Source organism: Eurytemora carolleeae, unplaced genomic scaffold (genome assembly GCF_000591075.1).
Source record: "Eurytemora carolleeae unplaced genomic scaffold, Eaff_2.0 scaffold1924, whole genome shotgun sequence".
Lineage (NCBI taxonomy): Eukaryota > Metazoa > Arthropoda > Copepoda > Calanoida > Temoridae > Eurytemora > Eurytemora carolleeae.
The window spans coordinates 14,642-39,776 of NW_019397814.1; the positions used below are offsets into that span (position 1 = coordinate 14,642).

The following is a 25,135-nucleotide window of genomic DNA, read 5'->3' on the forward strand; positions in this document are numbered from 1 at the left end:
CTAAATATTACTTTGCTTCTCACACAATCTAAATATTACTTTGCTGCTCACACAACCTAAATATTACTTTGCTTCTCACACAATCTAAATATTACTTTGCTGCTCACACAATCTAAATATTACTTTGCTTCTCACACAATCTAAATATTACTCAGCTGCTCACACAACCTAAATATTACTTTTCTTCTCACACAACCTAAATATTACTTTGAATCAATTTTTAAAAAATCACAATGAATATTAAGCCGACGATGAATCACCTCTCATTTTCCTCATGTTTATTGAGAGTCTCAGTTTAATATCAGATTTAATTTCATAACTTAGTTGATTTTGGAGTAAAATAGCTAGCTAATTAATAGTTGTGTGTTTATAACGTATATTGGAATATTAAAGTAGATCAGTGAAGTTATGAATTGCATTGGCATTGGTTTCAACTCACAAAGTGAATATTCTTAATTCTGAACAAATTATCATGAGTTCTAAGTAGGGTTTTAAATATTTTACGGAAACTTTCCTCAATCTATTAAAGATGCTAAATATTTAGAAATTAAATAAGAAACCATTTCCAAACAACCTGCAAATATTTCTATATTCCAAGAAATGTAAGGACTTAAATATGTAGTATAGTGTACAATACATATATCCATGTTTCTATGAATGGAATTGAATTCATTTTAAATACCTTGTAGACTCTCCAGCTTTGGTTTTAAATAATTGCTAACTTATACCAATTTACCATAGATATGTAAATTTAGTTTATAAATTAGGAAGTTACAATACATGTTCAATATTTATTTTATAGCCCAATTTTTCAAGGCAAGGTTTAAAAACATATTTTTTATATATCTATTAGTCCAGGGGTTATTAAAACTGCAAGTTTAAGTATGTGTCCTAAATAACAAAAAATAAATGTTTTACTATTTTAAGGTTTCGCGGCTCGATCATGTTAATGTTAATGATGACCAGATTAAAGTAGGATAATATTAAATTAGGATAAGATTAAAGTAGGATAATATTAAATTAGGATAAGATTAAAGTAGGATAATATTAAATTAGGATAAGATTAAAGTAGGATAATATTAAATTAGGATAAGATTAAAGTAGGATAAGGTTAAAGTAGGATAAGATTAAAGTAGGATAAGATTAAAGTAGAATAAGATTAAAGTAGGATAAGATTAAAGTAGAATAAGATTAAAGTACGATAAGTTTGCAGTAGGATAAGATTTAATTAGAAATAAGTTTAAAGTAGGATAAGATTGCAGTAGGATAATATTTAATTAGGATAAGTTTAAAGTAGGATAAGATTAAAGTAGGATAAGATCAAATTAGGATAAGATTAAAGTAAAATAAGATTAAAGTAGGATAAGACTAAATTAGGATAAGACTAAAGTAGGATAAGATTAAAGTAGGATAATATTAAAGTAGGATAAGATTAAAGTAGAATAAGATTAAGGTAGGATAAGTTTGCAGTAGGATAAGATTTAATTAGAAATAAGTTTAAAGTAGGATAAGATTAAAGTAGGATAAGATCAAATTAGGATAAGATTAAAGTAGAATAAGATTAAAGTAGGATAAGACTAAAGTAGGATAAGATTAAAGTAGGATAAGATTAAAGTAGGATAAGATGAAAGTAGGATAAGATTATAGTAGGATAAGATTAAAGTAGAATAAGATCAAATTAGGATAAGATTAAGGTAGAATAAGATTAAAGTAGGATAAGACTAAAGTAGGATAAGATTAAAGTAGGATAAGATTAAAGTAGAATAAGATTAGATTAGGATAAGATTAAATTAGGATAAGTTTAAAGTAGGATATGATAAAGTAGGATAAGATTATAGTAGGCTAAGATTATAGTAGGATAAGATTAAAGTAAGATAAGATTAAATTAGGATAAGATTATAGTAGGATAAGATTAAAATAGGATAAGATTAAATTGGGATAAGATTGAAGTAGGAAAAAATAGACATAGGATCAGGTGAAATTAAAGAGTAAAATAAGATTAAAGTAGAAACTATGAAACGAAATGCTTCATATGGTGCAACACAAGCGGATTTTGAGTAATGTTGAAAAATGGTAGGATCAATTACCCCCCCCCCCATCTCCGCCCGGAAAGGGTTAAGGAAGGATATAGCCAGAGGCAGGATTGAGCAATAAGGAAGTCAGAATAAATTGAGGATATTATATAAAAGAATTGCTCCCTATTATATGCTTATTACAGTAGAATATAGATAGAAACGAACATTTATTGCAACAATTACGCAGGATTTGGACAAAATAAATTTTACACAAAATTTAGGATTTCTAATTTTCATAAAATATTTATTTCCTTGTGCAATACACAATCTAAATGCAAAACGCAAACACAAATATACATTTTTAGGATTATATATTTTTGATGGAACACAAATCTCTAAATTTTTACTCAAAAATATTTTTGTCGGTCTTTAAGGGGCTGTAAGCGTAATTTCAAGTGCAACCTTCCATTTTTTAAGATAGCGATGTCCGATATACCAAGGTACCCTTAACATCTTTGTCTGATCAAGTATCAATTAGATGTTCATGTTTTTGCATCTTTAAATTGTTTATTATTAATTGCGGGTTCTCTGAAAAGGTATCTTGCTCATAAGAAGCAATGGCGAAGTTTTTAGAATGGAACACTTTTCGAGACAGGATAAACGACGGTATATTCCACATTTTATATCAGATAAAGGATTCAAGGTAGGGTTTCCAGTCGTAATTACGTTACGCGTAATTACGGGTAACACTTTCTTTCACTTACGCGTAATTACGCATTTATTGCGTTTACGGAAGAAAGACTAGTTTCGCGTAATTAAGGCGTAATTACGCGAAATTACGTAATACGAAACAATTCCGTAATAAATTAAGTACATATTAATTCTCAGAAATAATTATTGCGGGAAAGTATGTGTAAGGATGCCCGCTACAACCATGTCAAAAATATTTTGACGATTTTATTGACATTTTTTTTCAAACAAGGAAGGTAAACTTGAGAAAGTAGGTTGAAATATTAACAAGTCGTTGAAAATTAAAAATTTTATAGATTATGTATTGGCTGAAATTCTGATTCAACTTGCGTGACATTTTTTTCCTTGTAAGTTAGTTGTTTTATTTAAATTAAAAGTTAAAACTTCAAAATTTCATAGACGTAATTATTGCAAAATTTCGCAAAATTACTTTGTAGAAATTGAAGTTTTGCTAATTACGAGCAATTAATACAAAATTTTGCGAAATTACCTCGTAGAAATTACGCGAAATTAGGCCGTAATTATGCGTAGTTATAGTTTCGCTTATTACGCGTAATCATTACGAAATTTCGCGAAATTACGTTGTAGAAATTACGCGAAATTACGCCGTAATTTCGCGAAATGAATATTTCCCCAATTACGCGTAATCCTGCGAAATTACACGATATGAAAATTATTACGCGTAACTGCACGTAATTACGCGTAAGAGAATAATCTATTACGTTAGAAACCCTAATTCAAGGTTACTATTGTAAATCGGCTTTTTCACCTTTTATGGAGGGTTAACTGAAATGAAGCATAAAGTTCTTTTAACTTGATCGACCAATTAAATGAAATTATTAAATTCCAAATTCCAAATTCCCTAAAGCAGGTCAAACGACTGGACCGAATGGGATGATTTTTTTTGTGGACATTCATGGCTATCCTGGGGGTGACATAGGCTAAAAAAATTATTATTTTAAATTTTTATTTTCAACATTTTTTTTTCCACAGGCTCTTAAGCTAGTATATAATGTAGCTCTTTGCTCCTTTATATGTTTGCCAAAGCTGGTCAAACTGCTGAACCAAATTGACATTTTTTGAAGTAACCCATGGGTACCGTAACATAGGTTAAACATGGGTACCGTAACATAGGTTAAACATGGGTACCGTAACATAGGTTAAACAGTTATGATTTTTTAAAAATTCTACGGGCAACCCTGGGTACTACTAAAATTACAAGCTTGGGTAAACGGCTGGAGTAGCTTTAAGTAACCTGGGCAACGTCGAGCACTTCAGGCTTTCAGCTAGTTACACTTTTTATTAAAAGCTTACCTCTAAATAAACTTCTCCCTTTTGTACCAAGCTTTGGTTTATCATTCTGAAAAATAAAGTTGGTTGGAGGCATTGATCAGAAAAAGTAACTTTTTCAAAACCTTAATTGGAAGAATATGTTATTTTATACTTTCCCTAAACAATTCATTTACAAAGGCACTATTTTTAATTTATCCATCATTTTCGTTTAATTTAGGAACATTTTTTTTAGAAAAGCTTTGCATTAACACAATAACACAATTATGCGCGGTTTTCCCTTTTCATTTTTGTACGTACTCAAATTCTTTTTGCCCTTTGTGAAAGATATGGAAATAAATTTCAAAAGACCAAAAAAGGACATAGGCCTTTGTCACAAACTCTGATTTTCTAATCCTTACATGATCCGTGCAAACCAATGTCAAAGGCCATACGCCTTTGATATTTTAAACTATGAATTCTGTTGGATCAAATAATCTAAGTTTGAAAAATCAAATCTAAGTTTGCACCATCAGGTTGTAAAGATATTGTGATTAGTAAATATGAGTGTGTGGCAAAGATTCAATTACTTACAATAGAAAATACTTACGCTTGATGTAAAATGTGATCCAGACGGGTTTACCCTGTTACTCCTAGCGGGTAAAGTACAACATGTACAACATGTACAGAATGTTATCATCAGGTAGAACTTAGCATCTACTCTTGGACGGTATACAGTACAACATTAACAACATGTACATATTTTGATCATGAGACACTCCTGAATAAATGTGTTCATAACTATAAGAAAGAACCTAATATTCTGAAAATAAAGTTTTTAAAACGTTGACGATTAGAATTAACAATATTCTTAACCCTATTCCTGCTGGGGGGTCAATTTGACCCCCCTTGTAGTTTTTTTACATAACTCAAAAAGTATTGGTCTGAGGCTGTTGAAATTTTCTGACTTTTCTTACATACCCAAAGCCCTCCCTTTAGGCCTAAAACCGGGCTTCAATACTAACTGCCTGAGTCCTCAGGCACACTGCCTGAATGACTGCTTTTGCCTGTAACAAACTAAATCTTTGTTTTGACCCACTTTCACTTGTCAGATTTTGATAAAATTTTGATTTTTGGAAAGCCTATGACATAAGGAAACGGATTGCACAAGTTTTGCGAAAAAAAATCGCAAATTTTTTGCAAACAACCTGTCAAAGGAAATTTGCACATTTTTAGTTTTTCTTGATTAAAAATCAGGTTATTTAAAATTTTGCAAAATTTTTTGCATATTTGAAATGGCATGGTCAAGGGCTTTTCAAAAATGTATAATTTGTCATTTTTTGCAAACATTTTTACTATAAAACTGGATTTTGCGATAAAAAATTCAATTTTCGCAAATTTGCAAATTTATTTGCAGATTCTAAAAGTAGAGCACAGAGCTTTCTAATGATGTATCATTTGTCATATTTGAACATAAAACATGGGATTTAGAGGGGGGGGGTCAAATTGACCCCCCCCCAGCGTATCCTGGTTTTCAAGTACCCCAGCAGGGATAGGGTTAATTTTAAAATATTTAAGTTCTGCGACATTAGATTGCAAAAATTTAGAATGTGTGGCAATTGTTGAGCCTAATCATAGAGTAATAAAACGAAGAGGTGAAGCTTAGCTCAGATGTACACAACCAACCTCCCTATTAATTAATTAATAGAGTGGTCGCGGTTGTATACATCACGATATGTTTACGTATCTAACACTGTACAGTTCTTTATAGGGTGATCGTATTTCTAAGGGGATTTTATGGAATTGGTCAATTTTTTGAATTTTCTTTCTTTATTTAAATCCATATTAAGTGTCTATCTAATTATCAATACTAATATTCAAATATCTACATAAAACCAACCCTTAGAAAAACGATCACTCTATATACAAGTGTACAGTGTTAGATACGTAAACATATCGTTATGTATACAAACGACCACTCTATTAATAAATTAATAGGGAGGTTGGTTGTATACATCTGAGCTAAGCTTCACCTCTTCGTTTTATTACTCTATGAGTCTAACTCTAAACTATAATACTTTTTACTCTGATTAAAGTTAACTGAGTTAAATGATCGATTTCCAACCCATCTATCTAATTATGAGTAATAATAAATAGATTTCAATAATAAGGATTTCTCCATCATGTATACTCATATAAAAGTTTAAAAGGTACAGTTTTGAATCGGGTATGTGTATTTTAAAATGTTGGGCCACGCTCGATAAAATTACGTTGAAAATCACTGTCAAAAGAAGTCCTGGGTAAAATCTATTAAGCCCAATCTTTGAATTATTTTTTACCCATTAAATGTAGTTCTCTGTAATGTCTCTTACGCTATTTTNGGTGTCCCCCCACCAATCTTGATATGGCTGAATAAAGGTGTTAACATATGACTGAACATATTCGGATTCAATTTGTTGAACAGTTTTACGTAACTTGGGTCTTTTTGATGATGTTATGAAACTAAAATGAAGAGAAAATACAATGAACTGTATAGTTCAATAAGATATCTGGAGAAAGCAGGAAGAATTGGTTTCAATACTAAGCCATAGAAAGCAACAAGTCGTATTCTGTTTTTACAATTCATATATAATATTTACCTGCATATTTTACAAGGTTCATAACAAGTACACCCTAAGAACGAAATTAATTGGTCTAATATTTTAGTAAAAGATGTATATTAGACAGAAGGTAAAAGGAATTGAGTCTTTGCAACAAACTCTGATTTTCTATTGTATTTCCTTGTATTGTCCCAACAAAATGTCGTAGACCTTAGATATGTCAAACTATGAATTATGTTAGCTCAACTTATCTATCTAAATATCAAATGTGTACAACATCAGGTTAGCCGGTTACAACAAGAGAGTAAAAACGTTTTTGTTCTTTTTCATAGCTTTCCAATCAAAGGGGTAATGATTTAAAACATTTACTTTTAGTTAGTAATAAGTAAAGTTTAAAATTTAAAATTACTTTTACAAAAACTAAATAACTAAACTATCCTTTAAAAAGAGACAACTCTCTTTTTGGCAATTACAGTGCATATTCCTTGTTTGATTAAAATGTTATATATTAGCCAGCTGAATTTATGAAACCCTTCAGAAAATATTTTAATACATGTTTAAAACCCATATTTATCATGGCCAGCTCATTAAAGATTTTCTTTTGGATGAAATCTTTTTGCACCGATTTATTTTTCGAAATATATCATTTAAAAATCATAATAGAAGAGAACCTCAGAGACACCTGTTGGAGAAAAAGGTCAGTTTTAATTTCATTGGGTCTAACTCCTTAATAGAGCCGAGGATCTTGCAGCTGTCAATCACGTGACACAAGCTGTCGTCAGAGTTGGGTCGAAAATTGGATCTTAAAGTTGGGTTTAAGGAAGTACGGCTCAAGTCGAAGTTTTTAAATCGCCGGCTCTGATTTAGTTGGTTAAAAAGGAGAGAATGTATCCGATCTGGACAGGGTGTACACGTTTATCTTTCTCACATATAGATGTCTCTGGTATAGTTTACCATATTTAAATCTACTTTATTTTAAAATAAACCAAGAATTACTCTATTTTTTATCTAAATTGTTGTTTTAAATCAATGTTTTTATTCAACACTTGTAATCACTAATTTGTCATTCGTAGGGTAAAGGTTGATAATGGTGAGGTTAATGGGTTTATCTGCAGTCAATTCAATTCAAATAGCAAATGGACATCTTTAATTTTTAAACAATGGCAATTGTTTTTCTAATCCCTTATGTCGTTTGACATTTTAAACCATGAATTCTAGTCCCTGAATTTCTGTTAGATATATATTAAATGAAAAGTTTGAAATATCAAAGGTTTACACATCTTTATATATAGGAATACGAAAATTTAACTTGTGTCAAAAACTCAACGTGAGTACAGAATTAAATTTTTAAATGCTTGAACTTTTAAAGTTTTTACATTATCTTTAAAGAACTCATGTTAAATCTGAGAGGTTAAACCATTTCTAAAGAAATGCATATTGAGAAGTAACAAGTCCCTCGACTTCCAAACATTTCTCGAAGCATTTCCAGAGTACGTCAAAACTTTCATGTTTATGTTAGTTTATAGTACATCTTAAATATATAATAAAAGGGATATAAGATAAATTAACTCTTTCTGACAAATTATATGTTGTTAAGCCATTTCTAATAAAAGTCCAACTTTTTGATTGTATTTATACAACATGAATTTCAAATTGGGTTCAGTACAAAGCAAATTTTTACGTTGAGCTGTTGACACCTATGTTTAATTATTTGAACTAATCTTTTAATTTATCGATTTTCTGTTCAACCAATAAGAATCCCTGATTGGTGATCAGTAGTGCGGGATTGCGAGAGGGGGTGAGGGAGGGGAGGAAGGCCAACCACATCAATCTCTAGTCCGAACCACATTCTCATCATTTTCTCGTCCGAACCACATCGAAATCCTCGTCCTTTCAATATTATTTTTTTTAAGTGTCCGATCCTTGAAAATAAATACATTTTTTAAAAATATGGCGACGTTAGGGCATAGATGAAATATCAAATTTTCCCAATTAAATTTTAGATTTGTGTAAAAATGAAAATGCTCCATAAACGATGTTCTACAAAAAAGCGTCTGTATCTAGTGCCCTTTCTTTCGCGAAAAATGCCGCAAAAATTCTCAAACTCGATGTAAACAACTTTTTGTAATATTTCAGCTGAATTTGGATTAGAGATATGACTTACAATTTTTATATGATTAAATACTGTTTGAATTCATAGGGTTGTGACCAATTAATTGTAGCAAATGATTTGAATAATATAAATTGAACATTATTTTTTCTAGGGGAGGGAGACCAGGTCTAGGGACTTTCTTTCCATTTCTAGAATACATATATTTTAATGAAACATTATATATTTATTAAATTATAATTTGTTTCGTCAAATTTCTTCATTTCTTATTACGCCTATTATCTAATGGCCATACGGAGTTCAAATGAAAATATGAAGGATACCGGGGCAATTTTTCATTTCCTTTCATATTTTTTTCTAAAGTAAGGGTACAAGTAGGCTCTTGGTAAGCTCACCCTGTAAAGACTAATCGGGCAAGCTAAAGAAAATAGTGGCGCGATATTCGCGGGAAAAAAAGGCATTATAGGATCCAGCTTCCGATATTGCTTGGAAGCATTTTCCGGAATAAAGGACAAGAGTTTCTTGAATCCAGAACCTGATTCTCTTCTAATAATTATCCAGTTAGGTTCCAGAGAGTTGAAATTATAATATTCAATTATTTAAATGTTGGTGCTGAAGTATGTTTATTATCATAATGTCGGTCAAACATATGAAATTCTGCTTTTTGTAAATTAAATGATGAGATGGGACTAGTCAATTTACTTTATGCTGAAACATCTATTTATTTATATGTTTATAGTTGTGAACTGTATACTGCTTTAATTATCTGAGACACCTACTGGTGAAAAAGTGAACTAAACCTAGGGAACTAGTGCAGGGATGAGTTCGCTTTACGTCGAAATAAATTCTTCAAATATCGAAATAGTTTTCTAAGGATTAAATGATCTTTTTATAACAAAATTGAGTTCTTATGCATAAAATGAAGAAATTTAAGTTTTAATAATTACAGAATATTTTTTCAAGGAAAAGGAAAGTCGGAAGATGTATTGCATACATAATTTGAACCCCTTTCAAAAACCCTATGGGTTCCCTGTACGTGTTTACAGTGTGTATATACTGCCTAGGGTTTCCAGCGATCAAAACATTTCGCGTAAAATGCGGAAATTTCCGTTTATGTTTCGTAAACTTTTTCGCAAAATTTAGCTTTTCTTCGCGCAAATGAATGAAGCAAAAAATGCGAAAACGAAATAAAATTTCGCGAATTATTTTTTCATAAATAATAGATGTTTATGCTGTATTTAGTCTTTTTTAAAGAATTTTTTTTTACTCCGATTTTTTTCGCGAAATTTTCACATTATTTTTTTTCGAAATGTGAAATGCGAAAAATGGCAAAATTTTCTCGAAATGTTTTTTTCAGAGAAAAATGCGAAATTTTCGCACAACGATTTTTCTTTTTCGTTGGAAACCTAAACTGCCTATAGATTAAAGGGTAATTTTTATGATTTTTATCGTTGATAAAACCTTTGTAGTTGTTGTTGATCTTGACAAGACATATTTTAGTTAATATTTTAGCCAATTTGTTTTTATACATATGGTAATTTATTCTCAAAAAAAGGCTTTTCATACCTACTGAAACATCTTCCCCTCCCTCCCTTCAAATATTATTTACAACCAAAATAAATATACTTTTTACATACAGGGTCCATCCATCATATTTATAGTAAAATTATTTCTAAGTAAAATATTTTGTTGCCAAACAGAATAATATAACTATTTGATGGCATCCATATTATAGTAAAATTTATTTCTAAGTAAAATATATTTAAGTAAAGTTTTTTTTTAACTAAATGAACTGCAAAAAGTCTATCTAATACAATACATGGAATGATGAAAAAAAAAACATTCGAAACTATTAACCAACTGTCATGTTTCGTCATGCTTAAAATCCGAAGGTCGTCTTTTGTTGATGAATTCATTTTTTATCCCCTTAGAAGTTAGACGAACGTAATATACTGTCATAAAATATAGACTGCACTTGAATAAAATTTAGATATATTTAAGTGCAGTGTAGGTATAAATAATAGAAACTAGATTTATTATTCAATATTTTCTTGGATTGCTTTAAAGGGGCATTTACAAATTTTGTAGCCGTTTTTTTAGATTATATCAGTGCTATATATAGTAAATGATTAAAACGCATGAAAAAAAAATTTGGATATTTTTTTTTGATTTCCTGTATTTATAGAGTTTATGCAAAGAAGGCTTGGAATCTAAGCCAAACAATTGAAAATTGTCTAAACTCATATTTTATAGAACAACATAAATTATTTTAGACGCGGTAAACTGAATCTGCAGGAATCCAGAAATTTTGCTTAGATCTGGAATTCTTTTTGAATTGGAATATTTTTTGGAGTCTGGAATATTCTATTCAATCTGGAATTTTTAAGTTTAGTAGCTGGAATTTTGTTTTAAATTTTGTTTTTAAATTTTACTTTTGATAGAACTTAGGATTTCATTTGTAATCTTTATTTTCAATTGGAAACTAAAATTTTTCATTTTTTTATCTCGAATTTGTGCTTGAATCCGGAGTTTTCATTTAAACTGAAGAATACTATTTGAAATCTACAGAAATTTGTTAGAATTTTAAAATTTAAGCCAGGAACTTTTTAGAAACAGGATTATCTTTTGAAACTGTATTTCATGTTTTCATACTTGTCTTGTCTTGTCTTGTCTTGTCTTGTCTTGTCTTGTCTTGTCTTGTCTTGTCTTGTCTTGTCTTGTCTTGTCTTGTCTTGTCTTGTCTTGTATTTTACAAACACTCATATGAGGTGATAGAAGTCGAAAATGTGAAAATCAGAATACTTCAAGTTTAAACATAATATTTAATATATTCCATAAAGATATTTCAAATGGAAGTTTTGGGCGAGAACTTGCATAATATATCATATCTATAAATTATATATATATTTTCATATATATATAATTCTGTGTGGATTGTACACAAGGATATTGGTATATCTGAAATATATAAACAACGACACTACTTATCCTTCTTTCTCTGCATGCTGTAGAAAACAAAACCAATTTGAAGTGTTGCAACGTGACGCCCAGTTCTTAGATTGTCACAGTAACTCACTTTAACTTTTTAGTAATCATAGACATATGTTCGTTTTAAAACTGTAGCAATAGTTTTTAGCTGTAGTTTTTAAGAAGTCAATGCTTACTAATTATCATCCATGATCATTGTTGGTCCTATCTATGTAATTCATGGAAAGATAAATGTTGGTGTTTTCTATATCATCCATGGATATCTATGTTGGTCATATTAAAGTCATACATGGATGTCTATTTTTTGGTTTTATCTATTTAATCCATGGATTCCTATATGCTGGTCATATTTATGCAATCCATGGATAACTATTTTTTTGCCCTATCTATGTAATCCATGGATATCTATATGTTCTGGTCTCTAGAATTCATTAGAGTATTTGCTCCCATAGAACAATACAAACCGTAGTCGCTGCTTTCTTCCAATAAATTACAAAGCAGAGCTCAGGAAAGAACAAGTATACAGAAAATGCAAAAAAAATCCTCATTTGTGCAGTTTAGCAAAGTAATTAAAAACAAATGTTCAGGTCAAAGGAAGAAATAGCAAATTAGAAAGAAGAATGGGTTTCAAAAAAGTTATTACTGTAATTTTTCCTTTTCTTGACAATTCTTTTTAAATTCTTCGAAATTGATTCTGATTTGTCTAATACTTTTTGTGTATTTTACACCAATAAATTTTTATTGAAAAACGAAAAGAGAATTTAGGTTATTTAAAAAAAAATCTAAAATTGATAAATTTTGAATAACATTTTAGAATATATAAAGATTGCTTTTCTAAATGTTTGTCTGTTTGTTTGTATCCAATAAAGTCAACACGGCTGAACCGATCTGGCCCAAAATATTTGTGGGACCTCACTTGACCTTAGGAAAGGTTTATGAATAATTAAAATTTTGAAAATATGTCTCCAAAAATTTTGAAAATTCACGAAAAAAAATTTGAAAATTCACAAAAAAAATTTAAATCCGCCCAAAAATTTAAAAAAAATNGCGCCGCGCCCTGATAGTCTAGTATTAGAGCTTGAGGCAGGTAATCAGTTCATGAAAAAATAATTGTGATCATTTATTGACCATCTATTTTCTACATAACATGGGTGACTCAAAAAAAAGTGTGATTTGCGGCGCCTGGGTCATGGTGTTTTTTTCAATATTTTTTGAAAATTTGTAATTTTTTTTTGGTACTCCAATGGGCCAAAAGAAAATTCGCGAACCTATTTTTCTCTCAAATCAAAAGTTCAGAAAAGCAAAAATGTGTATATAAACTATTTCTATCGAAAGATTGAATCAAAGAATCACGAAATATTCGCATAATTGTAATAAGAAAATTCGCAATTTTTAGTTCTGGTCTATTTTTTAAGGAAAAGTTACTTAAATTCTCTAGTTCCTTTCTTCTAAGCATTTTCTAAAGTATTAAATATACGCTGGTCAGTTGAAACCTTAACCTTAACAACCATTAAAAAACAATTTGTCAGTAAAAATTAGACCCGAACTGAAAATTGCGAATTTTCTAATTACAATTTTTCAAATTTGCTGAGATTCTGTGATTGAATCTTTTTAAAATTTTAGATTTCGATAGAAACAATTTATTTACACATTTTTGGTTTTCTAAATTTTTGATTTTGAGAGAAAAAAAGGTTCGCGGATTTTTTATTAGGCCATTGAAGTACCAAAAAAAATTACAATTTTTCAAAAAATATTGAAAAAATACCAGACTGGAGGTTGCACAAAAAAAAGGTACAATTTTTCGCCAGGCGTCGCAAATCACACTTTTTTTGACTCACCCTGTATGACAATAGACTATTTAAGATTTAAGAAACATAAAATAGTTTTCAAAATTATTTGTAAAGTTGAGTTTCAAAGCATTTTTCCACCAGGAGTCATCATTCCAAAGAATTCGGCATAATCGATCAAACCGTCGTGATCAATATCTGCCTCATCTAAACAATAGATCATCATTGATATTGATCATTGATCAATATATGTTTCACCTAAACATTTGAATATGATTAATTTATTTCTCATCTAAAACTTAGATCATCATTGATATTAATCATTAATCAATATATGTCTCATCTAAACATTTAAGCATAATTACTATCATGTATCAGTTTAAAAAAAAGTCTACTGTTCATCATTTGTATCAAAACTAGAAAATTAATCAATTTCTGTCACATCAATATACAACAAATTTTTTTCTCCAATAAATCAATTACTCAATTATCTTAATTTACCTATGATTAAATTGATCTCTGTTTCTGTCAATGATTCTCCCATAAACCTCATCATTAGACTTAGTTCTCTTCGATCAATGAATCCATTCCCATCCTTTACAGATATATGCTTGGGTGTCTGGGAGATTGTTTGTGTCCAATAGACGTCAAAATGGCTGAACCGATCGGTCCCAAAATTAATGTTTGAGGCAGCTCACGAGACAACCTCAGAATTACAAAAAAATGTCTTCAAAAAGTTTTTATTTTCATCAAATATTGAAAATCAACGAACAAAAAATATTAAATACTTAAAATTTATTTGTTTGTTTTATATGTTGTACGAAGATAGAGCCACAATTTAAATTTAAAATAGGAGATGGGCGTGAAGCGCTTGAAAGCCTATAGTTAACAATTTAATCAATAATGTGGAAGATATTGTCGTTTTTCTTGGTGTAAAGGTGTTTAGTTGTGATAATTCCCATTTGCTTTTATGCAGTAAAAATATGCAAGTCACTTAAGTTATAAAGAACTCACAATTGAAAATACCCTGTTTTGAAAATTATAAACATTGATATCTAATTAATGCTTGATCAGTCAAAGCTTTTAAGGGTACTGTTGTCGAATCTGACATCTTTGACATTTGCATGGAGGGTCAATATTTAACTTACGCTTACAGTCCCTTTAAATAATTTTGTTTTTAATGACCCCAAACAAACAAATATAAACTGTTATGCTTTTAACCCAGGAAACATTGATTGTAACAGGAAATGGGTAAAATAATGCTAACTGACAAATTGCACTTTTATCTGCATTTCTATTTCGACCGAATGCATTCGTCCAGAAACAAATGCATTTTATATTTGAATCCTTGGTAAATGCAACAAATATAAAGTTTTGCTTTTAGCAACCCTTCAGAATCTTGCACTGCAATCTGATGAACCAATTTAAAGTCTACAAATATGTATATAAATCAAACAACTTTGTAGAAATCTAACCAAATTCGTTATATTGTTTTTTTTTATTTCGAAAATTGTGTATAGCGCGCGCGCAATTATGGCGGTTAGCTTCAGCGACTAAACGAAGGAATTATGGAATAGAAGGGAGACATAACTAACGTGGCCCGCCCTACCATGCGATTATGAGTACCGTCTGCAAAGCATGCATAATTATATGGTAGAGCGGGCCGCGTCAGTTGTATCTCCCTTCTATTGCGTACTCATTGGACTAAACTTAACATTAATTACATTAAGAAATGGGCTGGTTAGGCGGGTTTTTTTAATTCTTTCATACATCGTTAGTTTTTAATTTCAGTCGTAAAGAAAAAACATTAGTTTTCAGAATTTTCATTAATTTTTATCTTAGTTTGTCAGGATGCTAACTGAACAATCGTTCAATTAAATTGTTCGTTCAGTATAATAAAAATACTATTTTTCGAAATTTTGTTAAATAAATCGTTTAGTGTAAAAACTCGTTTGTTAAAGGTCTTGCAGAACCTATTAAATATCTAAAATCCTTATAGATCAGAAAACATTTAAGATTCAGAAAAGGTTCCACTTACCCCATCAAACACTTTAAAAGCTTCTCTCACCTCCTCCTCGGCATTTTGCTCATTGACCTAGAGAATAAGTATGGGTCACAATTATAATTTCAAAATTAGATTTGCTTGAATTTAATTATGAAGTAAAGTTCGCAAAATAAAAAAAACCTAACGTTTCTTTTTAAATAGACTAGATACTTCCTATTTAAAAATATGGAAATTGTATGATGCAAAATTAGGAAAGTACAACAACCTTTATAGCCATCATAGAGAGAAATTCTGGAAAATCTATACTTCCGGTTCCATCCTTGTCAACCTAAACATATCAACTATACTTCCTGTTCCATCCTTGTCAACCTAAACATATCAACTATACTTCNCCATCCTTATCTACCTAAACATATTAAATATACTTCATGTTCCATCCTTATCTACCTAAACATATCAAATATACTTCATGTTCCATCCTTATCTACCAAAACATATCAAATATATTTCGTGTTCCATCCTTATCTACCTAAACATATCAAATATACTTCATGTTCCATCCTTATCTACCTAAACATATTAAATATACTTCCTGTGCCATCCTTGTCAACCTAAACATATTAAATATACTTCCTGTTCCATCCTTATCTACCTAAACATATCAAATATACTTCATGTTCCATCCTTATCTACCTAAACATATCAAATATACTTCCTGTTCCATCCTTATCTACCTAAACATATCAAATATACTTCCCGTTTCATTATGATTTAGATAAAAATATATATTTATAACTTAACCCATTCCTAATTGAGCTACTTTTGTCTAATATAGATTTTGTGGTGGGGGATTTGGAGTGTGATACATGACCCTAGTCCAATTTTTCAAGGCCAAGATAATAAATGGAGTAGACCTCAAACTGTAATGGTTAGGGTGCAGGGCAGGTTAAAAAAACACCCCCCTTCCCCAGTCGTGATAGGGTTAATGTTAAGTTAGAAATATTAAGAAGTCTGTTAGTGAATATGACTGGCTAGGTCACTCTGCAATTGGAGTATCAACTGAACTCACGCTTTCAGTCCTTTTAAGTCAAATCTAAAAGTTTATTAAACAAAACATAAATTATTTACTAAATTTTATCCTTCACATTAAATGAATAAATTTAATAAATCATTAATAGTTGGTTTTGGTTTAAACTACATTTTAGTTTAACCCACTTTAGAAAATTTAAACTTTCTGAAATCTTTATTAAATTTTCAATCAAACTTTTATAATTAAAACATATTGTATAACGTATACATTCAAGTATTTTTAGATTTTATTTTTGGAGGATTTTACCTCATTCACCATATCCTGCAGTTCAGCTTCAGTAGGATTCTGACCAATAAACCTTAAAGGGATTGCGTGAGCGTAATTTCAAGTAAACCTCTAAGTAGACTTCTAAGTGAACCTCCAAGTAAATCTTCAAGTAAACGTCTTAAGTAAACCTCCTATTAAACCTCCAAGTAAACCTCCAAGTAAACCTCCAAGTAAACCTCCGAGTAAACCTCCGAGTAAACCTCCAAGTAAACCTCCATAGAAACCTCCAAGTAAACCTCCATAGAAACCTCCAAGTAAACCTCCATAGAAATCTCCAAGTAAAGATGTCAATGCCCGCACCACAACTGTAACCTTAAAACCTTAATCTGCTCGAAAATGTGGAAGAAATAGTCATTTAATTCGAAAAGTGTTTAATACTGATAATTTTTCCACTGTTTCTTAAGAGCAAGAGATGCGCAAGCCACTAGTGCAGAGAAACCACAAATAAATGTAAACACAGATATATAATTTATACTTGATCAAAATAACCATTTAAAGGTACCGTTGTAAATCGGACATTGCTGATCTTTGCACGAAGGGTCGCTTTAAATTACGCTTACCATAATGAAATTAATAAAAATAATAATAATAATAGAAATGATTAAAATAATGATAATTATAGTGAAAATGATTCTATTAATGATATTGATAATACTAATATCAATAATGATACTTGTTTTACCTGAGAACTTTCCCCAGCTGTTTGCTGCTAATAACACCTGCCCCTGCGGTATCAAACCTATGGAAGTAATGAAAAACATTGTTTGATCAAATCCCTTTAAGCTTGAATTGTTTGCTCATCTTCATATAAAGGGACTGTAGGCGTAATTTCTAAAGTGACTCTACATTTTTTGATACAGAAACAAGGAGGTAGTAAAAATTCAAAAATTCAATGATATCTTCAATTTATTGTAAAAAGGTATTGTGCTTTGGGTATCCCCCTTTTATGATTAGAATTTACTTTAAAATACAATTACAGTCCCTTTAATATGTTATTATAATTCCATATAAATATAAAAATTAAAAGATATACAATACAATTTAATTTAAAACTTTTAAAATTCCTTGAAAATTCTATGTGTACTGTACACATATGGCACATGATCAATGATCATATTTGTCAAAATTAGAAGAAAAAATATTAAAGTTTAGTCTTGAAAGAATGAAACATTTTTTCAGGCTCCAATTTTTTTTTAAGTTAAAGGAAATAATTTTTTTCAGGTCAAGAAAAAGACCTTTCTGCAACGAACCTAAAAAAGACATAAAAATCTGGGGAATCGAGTCGCATCGTGTTTGTATTGGAACATTTTCAGTTACAATTTAATCTCTCATTCAAAACCCGTCAAAAATAGCGATATGGACTTAAAATACTTAATATTTAAAATACATTTTTTTGAATTTTGAAATCTGTTGTGGATGTATAATACAAAAAAATACACATAAAAGAAACTACGAATGATGCCGAATAAGCAACATAACAATCATTTCACAATCTATATTTGGTTCCTTCTATCCCCTGCTAAAAGTCAGGAACTGTCCCTAAAATACCTGTTAAATGCGTCCTGAAAACTACCAATCTGTTCAGCTGTCAATAGTTGACTCGCCATATCTTGAAAAGATAGTTAATAGTAGTTGCTGGAAAATAGGTAATTTCTTTTGTAATTAAGCAGAAGGAAGGACTATGGATTTTACCAGTTCTGTTTTATGACCTCGTAGCTCCTCTAGTTTTAAACTCAAATATGAAAAAGAAACTTTATCTGGAAGTAAATAATAAATTCAAAATATTTTCGTTCTTCTTACAATTGCTCATAAAGAGGGAGGAGTTATAATTGAATGAAGATTTCAAATTTTCTTTAGTTTAACGTGAGTCAACAAAATTTCAAGTGTCGATTCGTTTAAAGGTTTAAAGGTGACTTCAGCTTTAAATGCGCGAAACAAATGTAAAGAATTGTCCGATATCTTATAGTATTATATATCTATAATTATTTATAAATATACTGTAAAGATATAAAATTATTACATATACTATAATATATAAATCAAGGTTTAAAGGATACAACTGGCCGCAAAATCAATGTTTAATCATCTGAAAAAAGATTTTTTCATGCAATTATCTCATTCATTATTTAAAGGGATAGACCGGATATAAAAAGTAGTTAAACTGAGCACAGTGTTGTGGACAAATTCTTTAGGATTTATTTGAGGCACATAAAACTTTTTAAAAATCTGTAAATCCTGAGTTTGAGCGCAAAGTCGACGTTCAAAATCGTACTTTTAGGTGGATACGTTTTTAGAATTGTGTTTCTAATTATTTATCAAATAACGACGACAAAAAATGTAAACAAAATTTTACAGTAAACTAATTATTAGTTGTTTAGTTGTTGAGAAAATAAAAATTAACTGAAAATAAGTAATCTTATTCAATTATTAGTTTCATATAATCTCTCTTTAATCACAAAGATTTTTTGCAGATTTTCTGGAATTTTATTAAAACGACGACTTTTAAAGAATTTGAAGAAATCTGCGAACAAATTCATAGAAAATAAGAAATTCAATATAATGATGAAAAAGGAAATAATTAATTCTAACTTCGATTTATCAACAAATTTCTTTCGAGAACATCTAATTGGTTTACTTTAGAATTTTTACTATGTTTTTCGTCGTCGTTATTTAATAATAAAAAAGCGATACTGAAAACGTACCTACCCAAATTCATGATTTTGAACGTCAACTTTGCGCCCAAACTCAATAATTATACATATGTCATGGAAACGTTTTATATGTCTGAAATGAATCATAAAGAATTTGTCCACAACACTGCATACTTAATTTAACTACTTTACATAGCCGGTCTGTCCCTTTCAGTTAATTTTAATTACCTTGAAGATGAAATTAAACAAAGCTTCATTACAAATCAATTTCTTTATTTATTGCGCCATAAGTATAATTATCATGTGCAATCAGTATTATATATATAAAGTTGTTCTGTGTCTGTCTCCTAGAGCGATATTCGCCAAATTTTAATTGGGGAACTGAAGAGAAACCCGGAGGTGTTCTTAGTTTGGTTTAGAGATTCTAAGTTGAGTGATTTTAGTGCGGGTGAACGGCGGAATTAATTCTAAGTAACCTGGGCAACGCTGGGTTTCTAAACTATTGTATTTACATATTAAAATTCAAAATTGTATGAGCTTGTAAAAACAATTACCTAAGATTAATCTCTATAACGTCTCTAGGTATTTATTGTGTCCTCTCAACAGTATCTAGTCAAACTGTAAAACAGCTTGTATACTGTTTACAGTGTATGTTAGGATATAGTTCACTACCCTCAGTCCCTAATATCCCTGGGCTTCTCAAATTTAAAGGAACTGGTCTCATCAATTCAAGCAATCCAGCATTAACAAAACTTGCAAGCATGATTAATGATTTCTTAGATATCCTTTTTTTTGTAAAAAATAAAAATGACTTGCGTATGTATACAATAAAGACAAAACGAAAATTGACAAAATTAACAAAACATTTTGGAGAAAAAAGACGATTTTTACATCATTGGTATTCAGAGAAACATAAGAGGTGTACCCAGGGTGTACCGTTGTAAATCGGGCATACATATCTTTAAATTGGTGGTGTGAACTTTTGTAGAAAGTCCCTTTAAAAGGATCCTAAGCATGAGCTTTCTAGAATTTACATATCCTTGTCTAGGCCTGTAAGCGGGCCAAAGAAATCAGCTGTCCTATCCCTGAAATATTCTCTTGCGTAATTTTTAATTTATTGACTTAATTGATGGGTTCTCTTTCATTAGAATTGTATTGTTTTGACCGTTTCTTGTCCTTCCTTGTCCTATCCTTGTCCTATCCTTGTCCTATCCTTGTCCTATCCTTGTCCTATCCTTGCCCTATCCTTGTCCTATCTTTGTCCTATCCTTATTCTATCCTTGTCCTATCCTTGTCCTATCCTTGCCCTATCCTTGTCCTATCCTTGTACTATCCTTATCCTATCTTTGTCCTATCCTTATTCTATCCTAGTTCTATCATAGTCCTATCCTTGTTCTATACTTGTCCTATCTTTGTCCTATCCTTGTCCTATCCTTTTCCTATCCTTGCTGTATCCTTTTCCTATCTTTGTCCTATCTTTGTTCTATCCTTATTCTGTCCTAGTTCTATCATAGTCCTATCCTTGTCCTTTCCTTGTGCTATACTTGTCCTATCTTTGTCCTATCCTTATCCTATCCTTGTCCTATCCTTTTCCTATCCTTGTCTTATCCTTGTCCTGCACTTGTTCTTCCTAGTCCTACACTTGTCCTTCCTAGTCCTATCCTTGCCCTATCCTTGTCCTATCCTCGTCCTACCCTTGTCCTATCTTTCTCATATCCTTATTCTATCCTAGTTCTATCCTTGTCCTATCCTTGTCCTATCCTTGTCCTATCCTTGTCCTATCCTTGTCCTATCCTTGTCCTATCATTGTCCTATCCTTGTCCTCTATTTGTCCTATCCTTGTCCTATCCTTGTCCTATCCTTGTTCTATCCTTGTTTTATCCTTGTCATATTCTTCTTCTATCCTAGTCCTACCCTTGTCCTATCGTTGTCCTATCGTTGTCCTATCATTGTCCTATCGTTGCCCTATCGTTGTCCTATCGTTGTCCTATCGTTGTCCTATCGTTGTCCTATAATTGTCCTATCGTTGTACTATTGATGTCCTATCGTTGTCATATCGTTTTCCTATCTTTGTCCTTGTTGTTCTGTAGTTGTCCTATTGTTGTCCTATCGTTGTCCTATCGTTGTCCTGTCATTGTCATATCGTTGTACTATCGTTGTCCTATCCTTGTCCAATCCTTTTCCTACCCTTTGTCCTACCCTTGTCCTCTCCTTGTCCTGTTTTTGTCCTATCCTCGTACCTTGACCTATCCTTGTCCTATCCTATACTTTCCTTGTGGTTACGTTTGTAACAAAATTTGGGTTTCTTATTTAACAAGATATTGTTAGAAATGATGAAATATGACTGACATATTATCCATCTATACTTATCCTGTGAACATGGTGTCCAGCAATGTCCAGGAATGTTTATATTGTATGGACAACTTTCATAAGTTTAGGTAAGAATGTAAACCTCTTTATAAGTTGTATACTTTCTTTCATAAATTGTAAAAAAAAAACTTCCATAAATTATAACCTTCATAAATTGCAATTTTTCTTCGCCATGAATTGTAAAAACGTTCATAAATCGTACACTTCCTTAAACAAATTGTAAAACGTCCAGAAAGTGAACATTTGCTTCAATAATAATAAAAAACGTTATTAAGTAAGTAGGAATAAACGTCTATAATTGTATAAACCTGTTCAAAAATGTTAAAACATAAAGTTCATAAATTGTATAAGCGTGCCCATAAATTGTGTGAAACTGTACATGTTCATAAGCTGTTTATGCTCGTAAATAAATTATATAGATATTTCCATAAATTGTATAAACCTGTGGTTAACAAACTTGTTTTATCATTGAATCCATGAAATATAGAAACCCCATCCATCATAAATTTTGTTAACCTATTCAAAAATTGTTAAAATCCACAAATAACTTATTTAAAGCTGTCCATGAGTAATAAAAACCTGTCCTTAAACGTATTCTCCACATCCTTAACTGTTATAATTTTCAATAATGGTTTCGAACTTGATTTTATAAACATATTGTCGTGTTAGCATTTTCGGTACAACTTGACCCTTTGACACAGAGCTTGATTCAGTTTTATTTTGAAATTTTTTATTACTAAAAACATTTTAAATTGAAAACTTAATCTGCATATTAAAATGTCACAGAGTAACCTGACTTGGCATATTTAAGCAAACCTAAAAATAATATTTTTTTAGTTTTTAATTTCCAAACAGCTTGGATTAGAAATGAACCACCGCAAACATATGATTGATATAAATGTAAGTGAAGATTAAAGTTTTAGATTTCTAATTTTTACTTCTCTCCTTTTTGCCTGCTCAATGCAAAAGTCTATATAAACATGCTTTCTAGATAAATACAAGTTGAAAGCTGGGATTATGCAATATACTCAAGCATAAACAAGAATGTAGCTTGTTGTTGTTTGCCTCAAAGTATAATTGAGATTCAAATAATTCCAGAAAATATTTATTCGTTCTAAAGGGACTGTATGCGTAATTGCAAGTGACCCTCTATGCAAATATGACAATACCCGATACAAGGGTAACCTTGAAATCTTTGTCTGCAATCAAGTATGAATTAGATCCAAAGTGACTGGCGCATTTCTTGCTTCTCAAAAACAATGATGACACTCACAGAAATAAACACTTTTTGAATCAAGAAAATGACATTGTTTTGTACATTTTTTATCAGATCAAGTTTCAAGGGTACCGTTGCCATCTTTGCATGGAGGGTGTCTTGAAATTACGCGTAAAGTCCCATTAAACCCCTCCATACCAGTAATTTTGTATATTTATTATTATTTTACAAGAGTCAAACTAAAATACAAGAATGAACTAAATTAATGTCAGTATTTGAAAAGTGAAAAAGATAACTTTTAATGTTAGTTTTCATAACAAGGAAAGCAATAAATAATAAATTAAATAAATATGGTCCGAGGCACAACATGAAGGAATTTTTGAATTAAAGACAAAAGCAAATTGTGAAAATAACATAATTTTAGAAACATAAGTAAGTCAACTACGATCTGCTGGGAGCCATGAGAGCAAAGAATTCTGTGTAATCAATCAATCCATTTTTATCCGTGTCCGCTTCCTCCAGTATATTCTAAATAAATAAAAAAGTTTGCGGCACTTTCTAGTACTGGGACTTGTACCACTGCTAATACCAATAAGCTAACTGAAAACACTTTGTATTCCTCATAGGTGGCAAAGATGGACAAGTTTTCCCAGTTTAGCGCGGAAAGTCCCATTTAGAAGTTTTTGCTGTGGATATATCGATTTCAGTCACTATAAGCTAAGTACTTTCACATGCACTTGTGTGAACCTTGCAAATGAAATATCTGTTAGATAAAAAATCCAATTTTAGAATTTGGACGGTTAGCACCATCAAGTTCAAAAGTTTAGGGATCAGCAATTTAGAGTTTTTCGTGATCAATTGATCCCTAATTTCCTTTATTTTAATTAAGTATTCTTTGGCTCTAACTTATGTTAAATTCAGTAATCTCTGATTAGCTGAGGTTATTCAATATTTTCTGATTCTTGTCAAAAATGATTAAACCAGAGATGTGCATCATTATTTTTGAACGAACAAAATATTTTAGAACAAACAAAATCATTGTTTTTAAAAATGACCGGAAAAAAAACGATTTAAAATCGTTCAAGTGAAATAAGAGAACTATCTTTTTTTAATAAACGAATTTTTTAAAAGATTTCGAAAAAACTATCGTTTTTTTCCTGAACAAACAATTTTTTGGAAAGCAACTTATAAAAACTAACGTTTTATTAACAAAGTTTTGAAAAAACGACAGTTTTTTCTACTGAATAAACGATATTATTGAACGATCATTTAGTGAGAAAACGAACAAAATTGATCGAAAATGAACAAATTAAAAAAGTTGAACGTGCCCATTTCTTGTTGTAACAAACCTCAATTTCATCTTCTGTTACAGGTTCTCCAATGAATCTCATCATAACCCTCAGTTCCTTCCTGTCAATATATCCATTTCCATCCTAGATATTTTACAGGGTAATTCATTTCCATCCTAGATATTTTACAGGGTTATTCATTTCCATCCTAGATATTTTATAGAGTTATTCATTTCCATCCTAGATATTTTACAGGGTAATTCATTTCCATCCTAGATATTTTACAGGGTTATTCATTTCCATCCTATATATTTTACAGGGTTATTCATTTCCATTCTAGATATTTTACAGGGTTATTCATTTCCATTCAAGATATTTTACAGGGTTATTCATTTCCATTCTAGATATTTTACAAGAGCTGAAAACTTTAGATTGGTGGATATCGGGATTAAGGCTTAATCCACTCTTTTTCTTAATCTCGAGATTAAATATTGCTTGTTCTCCTCTCATTTTTAATCTCTAGATTAATTATCCGATCAGGATTAAGGATATCCCATTCTAAAGTTTTCAGCTAAGGTTATATCCATAACTTTGAGTTGAAATCCTAGATATTTTACAGTTTTAACCTTGAATTCATATCCTAGATTTTTTACAGTTCATACTTTCAGCTCAAATCCTAGGCATTTTACAGTTTAACCTTGAACTAAAATCCTAGATATTTTACAGTT

At 30.5% G+C, this 25,135-nt stretch overlaps 2 protein-coding genes across 3 annotated transcripts; both read right to left on the minus strand.

Moving 5' to 3' along the window:
- Positions 1-13,560: 13,560 nt before the first annotated feature.
- LOC111716000 (calmodulin-beta) lies at positions 13,561-20,227 on the minus strand. Of its 2 annotated transcripts, none has more exons than XM_023491409.1 (8): positions 20,087-20,227; positions 18,430-18,490; positions 17,564-17,620; positions 16,861-16,912; positions 15,790-15,852; positions 15,588-15,614; positions 14,021-14,114; positions 13,561-13,726 (listed from the first exon to the last, which is right to left on the minus strand). In XM_023491409.1, the coding sequence occupies exons 2-8, from the start codon at positions 18,486-18,488 to the stop codon at positions 13,644-13,646; spliced, it is 435 nt and encodes a 144-aa protein (XP_023347177.1). In that variant the 5' UTR covers positions 18,489-18,490; positions 20,087-20,227; the 3' UTR covers positions 13,561-13,643. The 2 variants fall into 2 exon arrangements, with proteins under 2 accessions (XP_023347177.1, XP_023347176.1); XM_023491408.1 differs by having other exon boundaries at positions 15,558-15,614.
- A 3,104-nt stretch (positions 20,228-23,331) lies between these two features.
- Positions 23,332-24,551, minus strand: LOC111715998 (neo-calmodulin; the record flags this gene model as incomplete). Its single annotated transcript, XM_023491407.1, is given in 2 exon segments — positions 23,332-23,646; positions 24,468-24,551. Coding segments are annotated over 2 exon segments (171 nt in total), but the record flags the coding sequence as incomplete, so codon positions are not given.
- Positions 24,552-25,135: the final 584 nt, after the last annotated feature.

Coding starts and splice junctions, on each gene's coding strand:
- LOC111716000 (XM_023491408.1), bottom strand. CDS start 18,488: ATGGCGAGTCAACTATTGACAGCTGAACAGATTGGTAGTTTTCAGGAC. Junction 17,621..18,429: donor TTTCAGGACGCATTTAACAG/GTATTTTAGGGA, acceptor TTACTTCCATAG/GTTTGATACCGCAGGGGCAG. Junction 16,913..17,563: donor CAGCTGGGGAAAGTTCTCAG/GTAAAACAAGTA, acceptor AATCCCTTTAAG/GTTTATTGGTCAGAATCCTA.